Source organism: Eptatretus burgeri, chromosome 17 (genome assembly GCF_056783735.1).
Source record: "Eptatretus burgeri isolate ZD-2024b chromosome 17, Ebu_testis_v1, whole genome shotgun sequence".
Taxonomy (NCBI): domain Eukaryota; kingdom Metazoa; phylum Chordata; class Myxini; order Myxiniformes; family Myxinidae; genus Eptatretus; species Eptatretus burgeri.
In genome coordinates, this window is record NC_140977.1 from 44,566,733 (window position 1) to 44,588,150 (window position 21,418).

Genomic DNA, 21,418 nt, shown 5'->3' on the forward strand with positions numbered 1-21,418 from the left:
AACATCATTTGAAGATTTTTTGAATAGTGGGGTTTATGAAGAACTATCAAGACAAGAGGAGGATGTTGATAATACAGTGGTAGGAAGTGGATTTAATATTTTTTTAAATCATCTTTTTAGATATACAGCATACACATTCTAAAATCAAACCCTCTTAAAGCTTCTTCTTATATTGAATTACCAAAATAAATAAAACTAAACAAGGCAGTTGTTAATATTAAGAACAATGATAATAAATGTTTTCTCTGGTCTGTTCTTGCTCACTTCCATCCACCAAAATGTAATTCAGAAAGAGTCAAACAATATATGAAATATGAGAATACCTTGGACATTAAAGATTTTAAATTCCCAATGCCACTAGCAGATATTCTGAAATTTGAGAAGAAGAATAATCTTTCTATTTATGTATATGGATTAACGGATACAAACAAAGTTCAAATATTAAAAATTTCAAACAACTATAAAAATGAAGAAACACACATTGACCTTTTATATTTTAGTGTTGGAAAGAATTCACATTACACATTCATCAATAATTTATCAAGATTAATCTCTTCTCAGGTATTCAGAACAGCAAACAAAATATATCCTTGTCAGCGATGTCTTAATTCATTTCATACAAAAGAACGATTAGAACAACATTCAAAATATTGTAGTAATCATAAATCAGCTGTAATTAAAATGCCTAAACCTGGTGAAAAGATTTCTTTTGAAGATTATAATAAATCTATCATGCACCCATTTGTGATATACGCTGATTTTGAATGAATCCTAAAAAAGATAAATACTGCTTCTCCTAATCCAAAAGAATCACATACAAATAAATATCAAAAACATATTCCTTGTGGTTTCTGTTATTATATCAAATCATCTGTTGGAGAAATGTATAATAAACTTGAACATTATAGTGGAAAAAAGCTTCACAAGAGTTTGTAAAACGATTAGAAAAGGATTGCATAAGACTAACTAAATAAATGAAAGAAACAAATGAACCGATGAAATTAACCGAAGAAGAAAAATTAGAATTTAGCAAGAACAATATCTGTCATATTTGTGAGGAGGAAATTGAGGAGTCTAAAGTTAAGGCCCAGTCACACCTTGACGTTTTACCCAGCAATGGCAACGTATTAAAATGTATGTAAAACGCTGCCTTACGTTGAACTTTTGATCTTTTTTTTTTAAGATTCGGATGTATTCATAATGAGTTGGTCGTATGCATAACATATTAGTAATGGACACAGAACGTTTCGTTGTGTTATAGATAACTTATACCAACGAATGCTGAACCTGTTGTTGACCTTCACAACCTATGCCCAACGATAGTCTAACTTATGCATAGCGCGCTGCACGCATCGCAGGTTATGAAAAGGCTGCCGCACAATTTAAATCATAACCGCCGGAGAAATGGAAGTGTCAACATCGCAGTCACACCTTGGCGATCTTGCCAGCGTATGCCAACCTCTGAAAAATGCATCTAAAACGCTGGCGCACGTCGAATACAGTATGGCTAAGTTTGATATACGTGACTAGAACGCTAAAGTACGCTATCATACGTCCTATTAAATGGAGTACGTCTTGTAATTTTAAACATGTTGAAATTTTTACGACGTACTTGCCGTATGACACACGCTCCGCATGCGATGGGAATAAGTTGTACGCACGATATGCGATCTTTGACACACATCATCGACACACGTTACTTGAAAGGTACTCATAAGTCGAAACAAATCAAGGTAATGGTTAGCGTCAGTGTTCCAGACTCCCGGTTTTTTTTTCTTCGGTATGACGGTGTTCAGTGTACAGTGCGGTTATGATTTAAATCGTTGAGCGGCAGCCTAATAATTATATTATATTATAACCGCACTAGAAATCGAAGTGTCAAAATCACCATCATACTGAAGGAAGGAAGAAAAAAACAAAAAAAAACAGGGAGTCTGGAACACTGACGCTAACCATTACCTTGATGTGTTTTGACTTATGAGTACCTTTCAAGTAACGTGTGTCGATGTGTGTCACCGATCGCGTAACGTGAGTTCAACACGTAACTCATAGGTTAGAAATAAGTTTCGGGTACACTAAACATTACCTCGACGTGTTTCGACTTATGAGTAACTCACAAGTAACGTGTGTCGACGTGTGTCAACGATCGCGTGACGTGCCTACAACTTATGGCCAGCGTTATGCGGAACGTGTGTGTCATACGCTGGCATAAGTCTTAAAATTTCAAGCATCGAAAATTTGAGGACAACCGAAGAGTACAACGTTTAAAGCCAGCGTACAATGACGTATGGCAGTGTTTTTTAGCGTGCTCTCAATGTTATCAAAACTTACCCATAATGTATTGGACGTGTACCAGCGTTTTAGACAAATTTTACAAAAAAATCGGCATAAGCTGGCTAAAACGTCAAGGTGTGACTGGGCCTTTAGGGATCATTGTCATCTTACTGGTAAATATAGAGGTCCCGCTCATTCCTGTTGTAATCTTAATTATAAATGACCTTCTTTTATTCCAGTCTTTCTTCACAACAGCACCAACTATGATACACATCTATTTATAAATGAACTTTCAAAAACACCAGGGAATATTTCTGCCATAACAAACACAAGTCAAAAGTATATTTCATTTACAAAAATGATATTCACAAAACCTTTAACTCGTATTAGGTTTCTAGATTCTTACAAGTTTATGGGAACACCACTAGCCAACCTCGCATCAAATCTAAGCTCCACGGGCTCTTTTACAAATCTTAATTCATTCTTTCCAAAAGAGGAAATTCTAACTAAAGAGGAAATTCAGATTAAAGAGAGAATTAAAAGTAAAGAGGAAATTCTAATTAATGAGGAAATTAATGAAGAAATTCTAACTGAAGATGAAATTCTAATTATAAAGAAAATTCGAACAATGAATGAAATTCTAACTAAAGAGGAAATTCTGATTATAGATGAAATTCTGATTAAAGAGGGAATTCAAACTGGAGAGGAAATTCAAACAAGGAATGAAATTCAAAGTAAAGAGAAAATTCTTACAAGTAAGGGAATTTATCCTTATGATTATATGGATTCATTTATGAAATTTAAAGAAACACAACTTCCTTCAAAAGAAAGTTTCTATAATAACCTTTATGAAGTGATATAAGTGATAAGGAATATAAACACGCACAAGAAATTTGGAAAATATTGAAGATAAAGAACCTTGGAGAATATCATGATTTGGATCTAAAAACAGATGTTTTATTGTTAGCTGATGTGTTTGAAGCTTTTAGATCACTCTGTCATAATAAAAATTGTTTTGGATTAGATCCTGCCCACTATTTCACAGCTCCTGGTTTAGCTTGGAGTGCAATGCTGAAAATGACAAAACAAGATATAGATTTAATCAGTGATGTAGATATGCTTTTGATGATTGAGAAGTCTAAGAGAGGTGGAATATCACAAGTATGTTCAAAAAGATATGCTCAAGCAAATAATAAATATCTTCCAAATTATGAGAGTGAAAAAGATAGTAATTATTTGATGTATTTTGATGCTAATAATTTGTATGGATGGGCAATGTCTCAATCTCTGCCTTATGGTAAATTAGAGTGGGTGGAAGAAAAGGATTATGAAAAGGCTTTGATGAATATTGTTATTTCTTCTCAAGAGGAATTGAATGAGGAAGAAGAAGGTTATTATTTTGAAGTTGATTTGAGGTACCCGAGTGATCTTCATAATAAGCATAAAGACCTTCCTTTTGCATGTGAGAAAGAAACCCCAAAGAAAGAATGGTTAAGTGATTATCATAAAAGTTTTAATATGAAAGGTAAATCAACAGAAAAGTTATTAACAACATTCTATGATAAAGAGGGATATGCTTTGCATCAAAGGAACTTGAGACAATATTTATCTGCTGGGTTGAGAGTAGCTAAAATTCATAGTTTTAAAATTTAAACAAAGTCCTTTGATGGAAAAATATATTAAATTCAATACAGATATGAGAGCAAATACAAAAGTAAAATTTGAAGGGGACTTTTATAAATTAATGAATAATGCTGTATTTGGAACGACTATGGAAAATGTTAGAAACAGACAAAACATTAGATTCGCAACATCTTGGAAAGAAGCTTCTAGATTGATAAATAAACCAAGTTTTGAGAGAGAAGAGGTTTTTTCAGAGAACTTTTCTGCTATTCATATGAAAAAGGAAAGTATTGTCATGGATAAACCAATTTTATTGGAACAGCAGTTCTTGATTTATCAAAGATATTGATGTATGATTATTTGTATAATGACTTGAAGAAAGAAAATGGTGAAAATGTTTCATTGTTGTATATGGACACTGATAGTTTTATTCTAGATATAAAAACTGATGATGTTTATAAAGATATGAAGAAAAATATTGGAGTATATGATACAAGTAATTTTAGTAAGAAGAGCGAGTTATTTTCAAAAAATAATGAAAAGGTTATTGGTAAGTTTAAGGATGAGTTGGGTGGAAAAGTAATGAGTGAGTTTATTGGATTGAGAGCAAAGGCATATGCTTATAAGTATGGTGATCAGATTGATAAAAGGTTAAAGGGAATAAAGAAATATGTAATAAAGAAATCAATAACTTTTAGAAATTATTATAATTGTTTGAATAAGAAAGCAGAATATAGGAAAATGAATACAATAAGAAGTTATAAACATAAGATATATAGTGAAGAAGTAAATAAAAAGGCATTAGGAGCCTTTGATGATAGATTTATTTTAGATAATGGAATAGATTGTGTTCCATATGGATATTGTATGATAGAGTGAATAGAATAGATTGTGTTCCATATGGACACAAGTTTTAATGATGGGAATATGGGTTCAGGTTTTTAAGGGCTACCGCCGTCTTTTTCACAATATATAAATGGTCGAACCAAGTATTAATCAAACTAAAGATTGGAGAAAATCTCAGTCTTGGTATATAAATGGAAAACATAATGAATGCGAAAAATATCAAATAAGTCTTATTGAAAAAATAACTAAAACAAAGGTAAATAAAACAAATAAGCGAATCAATTTAAAAACCAGTAAGTTAGAGGATGTAAAGAAAATAATAAATATCCTTGAATGGACTGAAAAATTTGATGGTTATCAATTGAACAATGGAAAAATAATTTACTACAATCTCAAAATGATATGCAACTCAGGAGGTGGTCAGATGAGATCATTAAGAGAAGTATATCATTTCATAATGACACAAAAGGGGTATCTTGAAAAATATAAAGATTCACATGTTTTATTTTTAAATATTTTAGATGGGGATTATTGTGCAAAGAAAATTAAACTGTTGAAGGAATTTGAGAATGAACAAATCTTTATAGGTTCAATGAGTGAGCTAAACAATATGCATTGGTTATTTGAAAAAAGTGTCCCTCGGCTTACATGTTTCAGATATTTCTTCAGAATCACCTTTAACAAATCACATTACTACTTTGCTACTTGAACAAATCTTTATCTTGTTGCATTGGTTCTTTGAATAGAGTGCCACTAGGTTAAAAGGGGAGACAAATAAATATACCTTGGGCTAAAAAGGGGGTTTATTTGTTATGGAAAAAAATATGAATCGCTGAAAATTCCCCATTCACTTACATGGGGAAAAGTGAGCCAGAATCAGTATACTCACCCTACTAACCTCAAATGAGGAAACTTACACCTTCATGAAGACTTCACCCTGAAGCCAATCAACATATTTTTGAGTAAAGAATACTTACTTTTGCAAATACAGCAATTTAACCATGCGAATGAGGAGAGTGGTACAAAAGTGCAACACAAATGAAGTTTCCGTACGAAGAAAAGTTTTGTTTCTTGGTCTGACCATGTTGGGCATCGGTTCATGAAAGCTGAGTTTTCCGGAGCGAATCGTCGTGCCATTCTGCTCTAATTTCATCCCCATACTGTTAAGTTTTCATCGAATTTTCATGCATTATCTCTACTTTGTTTGGAAGTGTCTTTGTTGTTTCTGGCTGACCCACCAAGGCCTCAGCCAGTGAGCGTGCCCATTCTGTCACTGATCAGACATGTGCCTCATTTGGCTTTTCTCTCTCCTAAGCATTCACTTTGACACTGCTTAACTTTGCATTTTGTTTCCCCCTTTCTTTCTTTCAAAAGGAATTTCAATTCCACTTGACCCTCACCCCACACCCCACCCTCCTACCCAAAAAAAAAAAAAACACAAACAGCCTCATATCAGATCAATTTGGATTCAGACCAGGTCATTCTACCCTGCATATTCTGCTTCCACTCTCCCAACAATTGTTGGAGGAAATCTCAGACATGAGACCAGAGTCGTCTCTCTGGACATATTTCAAGCATTCAATAGTCTAGTTCCTAGCCTTGCTCTACAAACTTTCTGCCTATGGAATCACCAATTTCCCAGAAAACGTCTGCTGTGCTTCCTATACTTTGACAAGCATGTGGTCAGATGAACCGATTGAAGCAAACATATCTCTGGCTGTTATTAGAGAACCACCTCAGCATCGCAGAGTCTGGCATTTCACTCAAGCCGACTGGCAAGGTCTTCAAGCAGCCAACAAACTTCCAGACTGGTCTCCCATCTCTACTTTCTCTGACATCAACTCATCCCGGGAATTCTTTCAAAGAAACTTGCTCTCTCTTATGCACAGATTTATCCCCCCTCGTCTTCAGTTGTCCTACACTTCCTCCCGCCCATGGTAAACTGAAGCTTGTGGTGAGGCAGTTGTCCTGAAAGAACTTGCCTTCGCCTCATGGAAGGCAAATCCCACAGGATGAAATCTCAATTCTTTCCACAACGCTCGGAACAAGTGTGTGTCTACCCTGAGGAGAGCCAGGAAACTATTTTTTCTAATCTCAAGCCTGAACTCTCAAACCTGTCTCCCTCCTCCAAATCCTGGTGGCATCTAGTTAAGTCTGCCTCTGATACATGTTCCTCAACCATCCCCTCTCTTGGCCGCACAGCTGACACTGGACCTCAAATGGCTGCACAGCTGAGACTGCACATGAAAAGGCTGAATGCCTAAACTCTGTGTTTGCTTCTAAATCTTGTGTAGCAATCCCATCGCTTTCTGTACCAACCTTAGCAAGTCGCACCCAGCTGTTCTTGGACTCTGTGTTCTTTTCTACTGACAAGGTGGAGACCTTACTAGCACACCTCGATTCCGATTCTGCAACTGGTCCAGACGGCATCAGCCCACGTGTCCTAAAAACCTGTTCTGATGCTCATGCTCGTACTCTGTTCTATTCACCCTCTCATTTGTTCAAGGTCATCTGCCTTATGCTTGGAAATCAGCAAACATTACTGCCCTGCTTAAAATGGTGCAAAAACAGATCCCTGCAACTACAAACCAATCAGCCTTCTCCCAATCATCAGCAAGGTTATGGAATCCATCATCGCATTCTGACATTAAATACTTCCTCTTCTCCAATGGCCTGATTTCCAATTATCAATTTGGATTCAGACCAGGTCACTCTACCCTGGATATGCTGCTTGTGCTCTCCTAACAATGGATGGAGGTCCTCAATGCCAGACATGAGATCAGAACCATCTCCCTCGACATATCGTGTGCTTTCAATATGGTCTGGCACCCTGCCTGCTCACCAAACTCTCTTCCTATGGTATCCAAGGAATCTCCACTCTTGGCTTGCAGACTTCCTCTCCTGGAGCAGTCAACGTGTGGCCCTTAATGGAGTTCTTTCATCCCCTCTTCCTGTCCAGGTTGGAGTTCCTCAAAGCAGCGTTCTGGGCCCTGTTATTTTTCTGGTTTTCATCAATGATCTCTCCGACTCTCTGGAAAATCCTCTTCATCTCTTTGCTGATGACTCCACCCTCTGCCGTCCATCTGTTATCACTCAGATCAGCAAGCTGAAGCTTTCTTCACTCTCTGTAGATCTGGATAAAATCACAAGCTGGTCCAACACGTGGAACATGTCTTTCAATACTGACAAATCTCACACTCTCACAATGTCTCTCCGAAAGGACCGTCTGGAAATCCCCACCCCAACCCCGCCCCCATTTACTTTCTCAACAATCCACTTAAAGAAGTCCTATCATTCAAATTGGGTCTCACTATCTGCCATGATCTTTCCTGGGAAAGCCACATCTTCAAGCTGGCCTCCAAAGCCAGTCGCTGATTGGGCATCCTCCGTTGTGCAAAGTCCTTCCTTGGCACACCTGACCTCCAGACCATGTACAAAGCTGTCATACACAGCCTGATGGCGTACTGCTCTTCTGCCTCACTTTTGGCGGCTTCACACTGTGGAAACCAAGGCATTTAAGATCATTGGTATCTCCCACGATGAGGCTGAGTCGTTGGGTCTCTCACTCTCTCACCGCAGGCAGATCGGTGATCTTTCTGTCTTCCACTGTCTCCTCTCCAGCCTCGCCCCCCCTGCCATGTCTGCAATCTGTCCCATCTGTATTTCTACAGAGCGCTCAAGGTCCTCCAGCAACCCCCTTCTGATTAAACTACCAAAAATCAAGAATCACTGCTCACCTTCATTCTTTCATTCCTCATTGTTTTTTTGTATACATTGTCGAGGCTTGGATGAGAGCTAACACATAACACACAACAAGGAGGGCATGAGACAGGAGGGGTGGAGTGGGAAGGACAAAACAGTGGGGAACAGAGGCATGAGGAGATCTGTGGAAGGGAGAGGGATGGGGTGGGGAACATGGGGTATACAAGATGGACATAACAGGGACTTTCATGAGGGAAAGCAAGGAATTTGAAAGAGGTGAGTTAGGGGTGGATTAACGGGAGTAGAAAAGATCGAGGATTTGGATGAGGGGGGGCGATGAGAGGTGGTGGTGAACAGCTGTTTTGAAGGTCTGGAGGGAAGAATGGGATTGAACAGAGTGAGGGAGTATATTCCAAGGGAGTGAAAAAAGAGGAATGAAAGAGTGAAGGTGAGCAGTGACGCATGATTTTGGTAGTTTTAACAGAAGCGGGTTGTTGGCGGACCTTGTAAGTGGTCAGGAGCTCAGGTGGGCCGAGGAAGGACTTTGCACGATGGAAGATTCCCAGTCGGCGACTGGCTTTGGAGGCCAGGTTTGAAATGTGGCTTTCCCAGGAAAGATCATGGCAGATCGTGAGACCCAGAAGCTTGAAAGAAAGGACTTCTTCTAGAGGATTGTTGAGAAAGTGGATGGGGAGGGGGGGTTCTAAAGGGTCCTTTCGGAGAGACATCGTGAGAGTGTGAGATTTGTCCGGATTGAAAGACATGTTCCACATGTTGGACCAGTTTGTGATTTTTTCCCAGGTCTGCAGTGAGCGAAGAAGCTGCTGTTTGCCGGTCTGAGGGATGACAGATGGTACGGCAGAGGGTGGAGTCATCAGCAAAGAGATAAAGAGGATTTTCCAGAGAGTCGGAGAGATCATTGATGAAAACCAGAAAAAGAACAGGGCCCAGAACGCTACCTTGAGGAACTCCAGCCTGGACAGGAAGAGGGGATGAAAGAACTCCATTTAGGGCCACACGTTGACTGCGACAGGAGAGGAAATCTGTGAGCTATGAGTGGAGATGGCCTTGGTTTCCAGAGGAAGAAAGTTTGGTGAGAAGGGCAGGGTACCAGACCATGTCAAAAGCACGCGATATGTCTTGGGATATGGCTTTGATTTTATGTCCGGCATTTCCTGCCTTTGGAACAAACTCCCACATTCTCTTCAATCCCACGCTTCCCTCCAGGTCTTCAAATAGCTATTTACCACCATCGCTTATCTTCCACCATCCAAAACCATGATCTTTTCTACCCCTGTTAATCCAACCCAAACCCCCTCCTTCATATTCCTTGCTTTCCTTCCTGAAAGTCCCTGTAGTGTCCATCTTGTTTACCCCGTGTACCCCACCCCATCCCTCTCCCTTCCACAGTTCACCTAATGTGTCTGTTCCCCACTGTTTTGTCCCTTCCACTCCCGCCCCTCTTGTCTCATGCCTCCTTGCTGTGAGTTGTGTGTTAGCTCTCATACGAGCCTCGACCAAGGTATATAAAAAAGTAAAAACTAAAAAAAAAAGTTAAGTCCACACATGCTTTACCAACTACCCCTATTCTCGCAGCGAAGTAACTCTTCAAGGGATCCTCTCATCTCCTCTCCCTATCAAGGCGAGAACACCCCAGGAGTCTTGGGCCGAATCCTATTCCTCATCCTCTTTACCTCTTTGCTGATGACTCCACTCTCAGCTGTAGCATCTTGAGTGACATCTTTCGGTAGTGCAATTACGATCGCGCGTAATTGTGCTTGTCACTTTTTGTCGAGGAATTCAGACCAGGTCAATTGTCATGTGCCTGGGAATTTAATTGTGCGAATGTGTATACCTTTGTTTTGAAAAATTTGTTAAAATCATGCGTCTTGGCCATGTTCACCACTAAAAGCGAGCAAAAATTGGTAAAGACCCCCTCCTCCCCCCGCGCCCCCACCTCACCATTTTCACTTCTGCTATTTATACAGCATAGTAGGTACTTTTGATGACCAGGCGGCAGGCAGCAGTCCCTTCCCTCCCTTCAGACCTTGGCAAAAAATCACAAATGGTCAACACTTGGAATATGTCTTAATCCTAATTACACCCCCCCACCAACACCCCAAATGACCAGATGGCAAACCCACTAATCCACTTTCTTATCATCCCTCTCAAAAAAGTTCAGTCACTCAAACTCTTGGGTCTCACTCTCAGTCGTGGTCTTTCTTGTGCAAATCACATTTCAAAGCTAGCTTCCAAAGCGAGTCCAATTGGGCAACTGGGCAAAGACCTTCCTTGACACATCCTCCGTCATCCAAAGCTGAACTCTTATCCACCAACACGGCCTTCATCCACAGTTTGATGAAGTACTGCTCACCCTCCATGCCTCACACCTCGTGAGGTGTGTGCAGGTGGCGATCTGTAATGCACAGAGTGCACTTACACAGCTTATCCCATTGGTCGTTATCTCCATTTGCAGGTTTCAAGGAGGTGGGAGGAAGTTTTCCCACAACTCAAAATCTCCACCTCCTTTTTGGTAAAAGGATCATGATTCATGAACCAAACTATGAAGTTTCGTTGACATAGCTTCATTCCAAGGGCTCTTTTCAAAATATTCACTGAACCCCTGAAAGCCTACACTTGAAGTTTGTTTGTAGTGATATTCTCCGGAATAATTTTTAAGTACTCATTGAGGATTTCCTTAATCATTCCTGCAGCTCCGACTATCACTGGTATAATTTCATCTTTCTTCAATTTCCAAGTCCTCTTGACCTCATTTTTCATATCCTGGCATTTGGTCACTTTCCTGATTTCTGTAGCATTTAGTCCCAAGTCTTAGGGAATTGAAACCTCAATCAAAATTGCATACTTTTCCTTTTTGTGTTTGAACACCATGTCTGGACGCAATGCTTCGTTTGCAATGTCCACGCTTGACAGGATCATCTTGTCATGTATGAGCGTGAAAAGTTCATTTTCAAGGATCGAATTTGGTTTGTGTTTCATGACTGCTCTGGGACCAGGATGTTGAAATGCTTACAGAAGTGCCAGTGGATTACTCTACAGACGCCATCATGTCTTTCTGTGTAAAACTGTTCCGACATGAGTTTTTTACATCCCGAAAGGAGGTGACTGGTATTTTTTGTTTCTACACCACAAAACCTGCATTTGTCTGATTGATTCAATCCCATCATTTTCTTAAAGGCATTGGCGTGGTGTCCTTGGTCTTGAGCATTTATGATGACTCGTTCTCCATCCCAACTAATTTGACCTCTTCTTACCCATTCCAATGAGCCTTCCTTGTCGATCCCTGTCCTGTAAAGCTCTTTTTTTAATCTTTATGCTCTTTTGTCATTCTCCCATTTGTCAGAATTTATAACTGAAACTGATATTTATTTTTGACGTTTTTGTTTTTGTTTTTTTTCTTTGCAATCATGACCTCTGCCACTGAAAATGGAGGAGGTTATGTTTTCACCCCTTTCTGTTTCAAGTACATTGGTCAGTCGATTTTGTTATTCTGTCAGGCAAATAAACAAACTGTCTGTCTGTATGTCTGTTTGTCTATCACCTACAGGTCACAATTCTAAACCAATCATCACAAAACTTTATCAAGTTGGAGAGGTAGTCTGACCTCAAAATGAATAGGCTTCTTAGTTCAAAGGTCAAAGATCATCTTGAGGTCAGATTTCTAAAATTGTCATTTTACATCTGATTGACTTGAAATTTGGACAGGATTTGCATATTGTGTCACTGAATTGGGAAACCAACTGTTTTTGAGATCAAAAGGTCAAAGGTCAGCTCAAAGTCAAACTTCTAAAATCATAATTTTTCAACTGAAAAATTGTCAACTTACATCCTATTAACTTAAAAGTTGAACAGAATTTGCATAGTCCATCACTGAATTGGGAAAGCAAATATTTGAGGTCAAAAGGTCAACTCAAGGTCAAACTTCTAAAATCATCAATTTTAATCTGAAAAATAATCAATTTTCATCCGATTAACCTGAGCTTTGATTAAGATTGTCAATTTTAATCATAATGAAATGGACAATTTGATGTATCCATGGCAGCCTTTGGAGAGGGGGTGGATTTTGCAAGTATGCCATCACGATGTCTTTTTCTTGTTTGTCTGTTTGTGTTTGCGTGCAAGATATCTAAAAAAGTTGTGGACGGATCCGGGTGAAATTTGGAAGGGCAGGTTGGATGTGTGACAAGGAAGAAATTATTTGATTTTGACGAAGATCCAAATCTGAATCTGGATACGAGAATTATTTAATTTAAAAAGTGATTTTTCACCATTGAGAGATTGGGCCAAAAACGATACACATGATATTTTGCATGATATTTCAAAAATGTATTGCGCCCGATATGTTCTCGTGGATCAAGCTTTGTAGGGCGGAGGTATGCGCTCTACCGAGTGCCCTTCTCATTCAAAAATGTGGTGGGCCTGATATGTTCTCGTGGATCAGGCATTGCGTGGCGAGCTATGCGCTCCACCAAGTGCCCTTCCAGTTGGGGCTGCATTTGTTTCCGTTTCATTTTCCTGTGTTGTATCTGCAATTTGCACCTCTTTATGGAAGTTTGTTGCTAAATGGATCAAGGATACATTTTCTGATTTGTTGTTTTCTTGCTTGTGTTAAAATATCATTTGATAGTCTGTTAAGCTTTTCACCTACTCCGCTAGTCCGACACATTCTTCCGTGCACTTAGTTACGCTTCACCAGACCACCTCCTATCCCTCATCTCGGTAAATACAGCCTCAATATGCATTGGTTTTTTATAGAATATCTTGTGAATAGTTAAGTTTCCTTGTTTTGATTGTCTCAGTTGTTGATCTCCAATTGCAGCCAGTTTATAATTACACAGCTATATTGGAAAAGCAGCACTACATGTTGGTTTATAGCTTTGGTTTTGTTTCTTGGAAAGAGGGATGACTTCAGAATTTGTCATATTCTGTGTGGGTACTCTTTGCTGATTATTTTATGCATTTTTTGTGTTGTACCTGGGGGCCTTCTTCTATTCTGAGGTAATTGTAGGATGCTTCAATTTCTAGTTCCTGTATTGTTGTACTTTGATCGATTGAGATGTTGTTTGTTCTTTTTGTTTTTTCCTTGTACAAATGTGCATTCGGCACACTTGTCAAGACCAAACTCCATCCAGATGTCTTCTGAGTACTGTTTTACTAGTTTCTGTTCATCTGACAATTTAATATCATTCGGTGCGGAGTTTTAGATCATCTTTGTACAATAGGTGTGTCACCTTTCTTGTTTCTTTGGTCATTTGTCTGTTGCATGTCAGATTGTATCCGTATCCTTGTTCATTGATGAGGTTACTCAGTGAGTCCAGAGGGAAACATAACAGGAGGGGGGAAAGGCTATCACCTTGTAAGATATGTCATATCTTTACTGCTGGGATTTCAATCTTTCCTTCCATGTAAGGTAGTATCAGTGTTGTGTTTCAGCGCATCATTGCCGTCTCAATCAGTGTGATTATTTGGGGGTAAATTTTATACACTTGCATGAATTTTATGATCCATAAATATGGAACACTATGAAATACTTTTTTGTAATCTATCCTGGCTGTGAATATGTTAGTTTGTCGGAGTTTGCAGTTTCCGAGTATGGTTTTGTTTAATAATAAATGGTCTCTTGTTCCATAACATCCTCTCTTACATCCTTTCTGCTCTACCTCTAAAGCTCCTTGTTGAATGAGGTTGTCGTAAATTGCATTGGTAATTATACCTTTTTTAAAGTTTGTAAGTTGTTGGTCGGCATGTTTTTCGTCTACATTTGTGGGGTAGATGGGTTTCTTCGGGTTTTGGGATTAAAAGAGTGTTGCCTTCTGTGAACCACTCGTCCATTGGCTGTTCCCCTTGGATGAATGTGTAAAATGATCGAGCGTAGCGAGGGTGGAGAGCATGTAGCTGCTTTCACTAGAAGTTTGGAATCCCATCCGGGCCTGGGCATTTGAAGTTCAGCACTTTTGCAAGATGTTTTCCATTTTTCTCTTCATCAATAATTATCATTGGCTTTATTTCCTGTAGATGGTGCTTTTTCTTTTCCAAGTTGTCAGTTAAAATTTAGATGTAGTAAGCTTTTATAAGTGCCTGTAAATGAATGATTAAAAGTGACGGTTACATGTTATAAGTTTTATTGAGCACGGATGGGTAAATTGTAACATAAAACTTCTTGATGTAATGAGCTACTTTAATTTTCACTGTCGATGGCGGTATTGTACTATGAACTACCTGGTGAGATTCGTGAAGATGCTGGAACGTTCTCAGATGAACCTTCCAGTAAAGACGAGAATCACATTTGCTGGAATGCATGGGATTGTTCTGTGATCTATATATTACCAAAACTCTCATCTTGTATTCATGTATGTATGTTCCTGAAATACAGCCAAAACAGTACACGATAGCACAAAAATTTTAGGGCCACCTTACTCACCATTCACCTGCGGTGTGCAGTATCAAGTTTCGTTCAAATCGGGCAAAAAAAAAAAATTAAAAAATTAATTCCCGATTCAGTCAAGTACTCTTCGGGATTATTTGATCAAGGCAAACAACCTCAGCAGTATAGTTCGCTGGAGCTATCTTTTTTTTCTTGAAATGATTTATTTTTAAATCTCAAACATTTATTATAGACAAAGAACGATTTATTTTTAAGAATAAAATAAACATCGCCATTTTGATCTAATACATCAGTGTTCGTTAATAAATAAAATTGTGTTTAGAAGATTACGCACAATGATTTCTTCGACTTTCTTTTCTCCGTTTTTTTTCACATTGACGCGCAATATCAAGTTTCGTTTAAATCAGGCAACGAAAAAAATTATTTAAAAAATCAATTCCCGATTCAGTCAAGTATACTTCGGGATTATTTGATCAATGCAAACAACCTCAAAGGTATAGTTCGCCTGAGCTATCTTTATTTTTCTTTTTTTTTGAAATGATTTTTTTTTATCAACCGCTGTCACAACGGGAACCCAACGGGTTCACGGGTCGTCTAGTACTACATAAATCCGTGAGAGGGAGGTATAGAGAGACGGGTGATATATGACAAGCTGTGCGATTCCATCGTCCCCATGCTCGATTCAACTCTGAGTGAACGAGGTGTTAATACGAGCGGTTGTTAACGCATTAAGCCAATCGCAAATCAGGTTGTTTAAAACTCATTCAGATTGTGTATCAGGAAAGAATTCCTTTGAGCTCTTTAAATCAAACTGGACGGGCCACCATACGAGAGGACACCAAAACGGGAATCAAAGGATCGAGAGCCCCAAAGGATGAGGTGAACATGTGGGAGTTGTGCCGGCAGGACTGGGACACTGGGTGGAGGAAATAACTCGATGCGGGAATCGGAGTTGGACATTGTGTGTAATGGTGAAATTCCTCATTTGACTTTGTATCTGTATATTTAAAATACAAGTTTCAAAAATATTACGCTGTTGATGTGATCACTGCAATGCCACTCAGAAGTCACAACACCGACTGACAAAGATCCATCCGTATGGTAGCTGACCTGTATGTTCGTTCAGACTCGTGAAGCTCAAAGCTTGGATTGCAGTCATTGGAAAACGTGCTGAGTTTGGCACCACAAACAACATATGTACACCAAAGGGAAGGAAACCCCTAAAAGGTGTGCGTATCCACTCTGCTTCCATCTTGTGTTCTTTTTAGTCGACAGATCGACCTTTCCAAAAATTTTCTGTCCTCTTTTTTTTGGGGGGGGGGGCGGGGAGTTGTCACATTTTGTTTCTGCTTCCCCAGCTTTCAGGAGAACTTTTCTGGGTTGTTTTCAAACTTTATTTCGATTTCTTCTGTTGCTAGCCTCAAAGTTGTTTTTTTCTATTTTCCCTGACTATCTGTTGTATTTGGAGTTTATTATGGGTGGCTAATGGTTCTAGTCTATTGTTTTCTATGTTGTAATTATTTTTTACTAGTCCGATTTGTTTCATGAGGTTTGAACTCCCGTTTCTCCTCTTAAATTGTTCTATTTGTCCCGTTGGTCTCTCCACTTCTGAAGTCTCTGTTTCCATGGTGGTGTCTTGTTTCTGGTCAGATTATCAGATCTATATTTTTTGTGTTGCTGTTTATTTGTTATTTTCTGTTGGACATACAGTGCTGCTGCAAAACTCGCATCGTTAATTTTTCTAAGATTAGGTAAGTAGGTGATTCACAATTCTCAGTGTGAATCCTCATGTGTATGTGGCGGTCTGTAATGTTACGAAATGATTTTTTGGGGAACAAATGCACACTGCAAATGGAAACAGAAATTCCAAGTAAAATTTGTTTTGTACAGTACTTCAAAAGCCTCTTTGAGCTCACCATTCGCATTGCCAGACTCTTCACTCGGATCCTCCTTCACACGCAAAGTGTTCGAAGTTGGAATAGAGTTATCCAGGAGCCATGTCTCCTCAACGTGACCCATTCCACCTGCACAAAATCCAATGTTCGAGCAGTACAGCATTTTCACTCTTGAATGAATATATGCCTTGGTCAGCATTAATGATTGTTTTTATTTTATTTTATCTCATCTTCTTAACAAAATCGCAGCTCCTGCAATAAAAAGGAGAGATCATTGGAATCTCCCACGACGAAGTTTAGGCAATAGTCCTTTCACATTGCCACCGCAGACAGGTCGGTGGTCTCTCTGTCTCCTTTCTGGTCTTGCTCTCCTGCCCTCTCCATGCTTTGTCACCCCCCCCACCCCAACCCCAACCCCCAGATTTCTGCAGAGTGTATGTGGTCCATCAGAAACCCCCTGCTCTTGAAACTCCCAAGATCCAGAAAATCATTGCTCACCTCAACTCATTTGTTCTTTTTCCCCCCACCACCTGTGGAATCAACTTCCACATTCTCATCAATGTCATTTTCTCCAGATCTTCAAGACAGCTGTTCACCAGCATCTCAGATCATCCCCAACACAAAACCAGGATATTTACTACACCCGTTAAGCCACCCCCTCCATCCCCCCAAAATTTACAGTTTTTCCTTCCTGAGAGTTTGCCTCTATATCCATATTATCCACCCCCTGAATTCTCCCCTACCCCTCATGCATTGTTGTCTGTCTCCATTTATCTTGTCCCTCAGCCCTGTTGTTGGCATTTTGCCCTTCTCCTTCTGCTGTTCCTTTTGTGCTGTTGCGTCCTGATCAATTCTGTGTTCCAGCTCTTCCATGAGCCTCGACTCTGTATACAAGAAAAAAATATATATTTATTTTCTGATCTTGCACCCTCTGCTCTTTCCATGATCTTTCTATCCACTCCACCCCCACACCTTCCCCTCCCTCCTCCCCAAATGCTTGTAACCCCCTTCTGGTGAAACTACAAAAATGCAGACTCACTGCTCACTTTCACTCATTCAATCCTCTTTTTTTCCCCCCACCTGTCGAACCACCTTCCTCAGTCTTTTCAATGTCATTCTTCTGTCCAGGGCTTCACGACACCTGTTCATCAGCATCTCAGATCATCCACTTGCACACTTCTTCTTTCTGGGTTTCTGGTTTTGCCTTCTCTTCCTGTGATTTGCAGCTGCAACCATCTTGCTTACCCAGTATCTTCCCCTTACTCTTATTCTTCCCCACATCCTTTATCCCTTCAAGTATCACTTTGCCATCGCAGAAAGGCAAAGATTGGATACGATATCATCGTTCCCCTTTGTTATTTCCTGGCCTATTCTGTGTTCTTGAATCTCCACGAACATCGACACTGTCCAAAAATAAAAATGCAAATTATTAATGAGACTTCAGGGACCGAGACCGATTTGTGCAGAGACCTTGACGCAGGGAGTCTTCATGACCCCACTGAGAAAATATCGGGTCTTTATTTTCTGCTTTTCGCTTTGAAATGTGGGCAAAATATTTAGTATATTCAGTCTGAAAGAAAAAAAAAAGAAAAAAATTTCTGACTTTCAGTTTTCAAGTGACGTGGAGAGTCAGTTCGGCAGACAGACAATTTACAAAGGAACGAGTCATCCCTTTGGAGAAGTCTCGGTTATAAAATCACCTCTGGACATCAATACTTCGGCTCCACCTTCTACCATCCTGGCTTGCGCAGACAACTAAATAAATATTCCTCAATCGTTTCTCTCTGTCATCAACATTTCATTTTGAGTTCCTAATTTATTTTATTCTCCAACTCAGTTGAATATAGCACTTATTTGCACCCGATTATGGTTGTATATGATACCACAAATTAATGGGATTCAACAAGACAGTGTGCCCAAATCTAACGAATCACCTGTTGGCGTAACATGGGTCAAAGAAAAGCATTTACTTCCTTTTATTTGTACTTTGCTAAACGTGGGGGAAAAAAAAAAGAGTGTTGTCATGGAAAGATTTCCGGTATTGTCTTTACGATGCGTTTGCAAAAATATCTGCACAACGGTTGCAAGAATCACTGTCTGAATCACCCATTGACCGTCATACCACAAACAGCACACCACACAGCAGCTGCTTTGAAGATCTTAGCATCGTTTCCGCTTCCGAAATCACCAATCGGACACACCTTCTAGTAAATTGTTCTCGAAACACAACCAGAACAGCTCTCATCAAATCTCTCACGTTTTCTTGATGGCGACGTTTGACGTTCTAAGAAAAAGCATTTCAAGACCCTTTGCTCTTTTTCAAAATGGAAATTATCTCATTATGTTGTGGACTATAGAAATGTGAACAAGTAAAAGTGAAAATGGGAACACAAAATCCAAGTAAAAATTGTTCTGTACTTCAAAAGACTCTTTGAGCTCACCATTTGCATTTCCAGGCTCTTCATTCGGCTCTTCCTTCACACGTACAGTGTTCGAAGTTGGAACAGAGTTATCCGGGAGCTCTGTCTCCTCAATGCGACCCATTTCACCTGCACAAAATCCAATGTTCAAGAAGTACAGCATTTTTAATTCTTGAACACATACCATGGTCAGCATGAATGATTGTTTATCTTTTATTTTTATTTTTGGTATATTAACAGAATCTCAGCTCCTGCAAGAAAAACAAGAGAACAAAAAAAAACCCAGAAGAACACTCTATAGAGCGCATACCTCCACCACACAATGCCTGATCCATGAGAACATATCGGGTCCAATACATTTTAAAAATATCATGCTATATATCGTTTTTTGGCCCTCTCTCAATGGTGAAGAACCACTTAAAAAATTAAATAATTCTTGTATCCAGATCCAGATTCAGATCTTCACCAAAATTGAATATTTTTTCCTTGTCGCACACCCAACATGTTCACCGAGTTTCATCCGAATCCATCCACAATTTTTTTTGAGATATCATGCTATATATCATTTTTAGCCCTATCTCTCAACGGTGAAGAATCACTTTAAAAATTATCGTAGTCGGATCCGGATCCGGATCTTCACCAAAATCTAATCAGTTTGTCCTCGTCACACACCCAACCTGCCCACCAAATTTCATCCACAACTTTTTGAGATGTCCTGCACACAAACAGACAAGCAAACAAACAAACAAGACAGACAGGGGTGAAAACATAACCTCCTCCACCTTTGGTGGTGGAGGTAATAAAGCCATGTACTGACAGTGGGGCAGAAAGTGGATGCAACAAGCAAGGGAATGAAAAGGAAGGAAGGGAGGACACGTGTAAGTTAGAGTGTTGGGTTACGTTGGATTAATGCTGAAGGAAAAGATTGCGGGTGGGGATGGAAGATGACATTAGATGGTGGTCCTTCACCAAAATTAACACAGGAATTGAAGGGAGGAATTGACCAGCCTCAGAAATGTGGCTCCATGAAATGGAAAAAAAAAAATTTTAAAGAAGAAGAAAGGATGAAGGTGGTGGTCCAAGCATGGATTTAGGGAATTTTTCCACATGACAGTTAATAAAAGAATGTGCACTTCTTGGTGGATGCTCAGGAGGGTCACAGGCTGAAAGTGGGATGGAGCTCGACAGAAGAAGAGAAAATAAAGCCTTTTTTATTATTATTATTAAAGCAAAGATCCTGTAACCGATCTGTGATGCGAGTGCAACAAGTCTTGTGTTTCTGCCTCATAGTGGGAGATGAGAATTTTGAGAGTTTCATGTTTAACAGAATTCCAGAGAGACAAATGTTAATTGGAACACCAGCTCAGAGTGGAGAGCACTACTCCATTGTAATACAGACAAAGGATTGCATGCTGTGAAAAATTCAGATTTTTCAAGGAATGACTTGGTGGGATCTTCGGCTGACTTTTTAGGCCATTTTGCATCTGGGTCAGCCTTGAAGAGGTCATCGTTGATGGTGACACCTTGAGTTCAAAATACCCAACCTTTTTGAGTGCCTGATTGTGGATATACATAGGTGGGTTTGTTTAACAATCGTTCAGGCACAACAACAGGAGATGGTTAGATTTCTCAGGATTAAAAAGACATTCCAATTATATCAGACCAATATCTCCAGACAAATTGTAATCAGTTCCAGATTCTGTCTTCTTGTCACGAGGATGTGGTACAAATGATCCGATATCTTCAGGCACCACATATTGTATTAGAGGCTCTTCATAATGGTGTTGGAGCAGTCACAAATTTACAACATCTTGGAAAATAAGTATTTCACAATGGAAATCTAGTTCTGGAGTTGCTGTGTGAAGAACAATCATTGAAAAGTTCTGGCTTCAACTCCCATTCATTGCAATAGATATGATGACAATATAAAAGTAGTAAGACAAAGACCTTGCTGATGACTTTCTGTTCACCACCATCCCCCATCCAAAACCATGATCTTTTCTACCCCATTAAACCACATCCCACCTCCCCCAAATTTCCAGTTTATCCTTCTTGAGAGTTTGACTCCCCCTTGCAGTTCCTCAGCTCTGCTGTTGGTGTTTCTGCCTCTTCTTCTCCTGTTCCTTTTATGCTGTTGCGTCCTGATCTGTTGTGTGTTCTCGCTCTTCCACAAGCCTGGACTTCGATATGCAAAAACGAAAAGGAAATTTGTATTCATATTAATGTGCAGCCATTTATGGAATTTCAAGATG

General features: G+C 39.4%; 1 protein-coding gene across 15 annotated transcripts in view; it reads right to left on the minus strand.

Moving 5' to 3' along the window:
* The window catches only part of LOC147009936 (uncharacterized), a 192,554-nt gene that overhangs the window by 128,135 nt on the left and 43,001 nt on the right, over window positions 1–21,418 (minus strand). For 12 of the 15 annotated variants that reach the window (XM_085863211.1, XM_085863214.1, XM_085863212.1 and 9 more), the window contains 2 exons: window positions 19,188–19,295; window positions 16,768–16,875 (listed from right to left, as the gene is read on the minus strand). In XM_085863211.1, the coding sequence (XP_085719337.1) occupies window positions 16,768–16,875; window positions 19,188–19,295 (216 nt within the window). Of the gene's footprint in view, window positions 1–10,407; window positions 10,493–16,767; window positions 16,876–18,947; window positions 19,031–19,187; window positions 19,296–21,418 lie in introns of those variants that run through there. The other 3 variants (XM_085863206.1, XM_085863207.1, XM_085863203.1) reach the window with 3 other exon arrangements.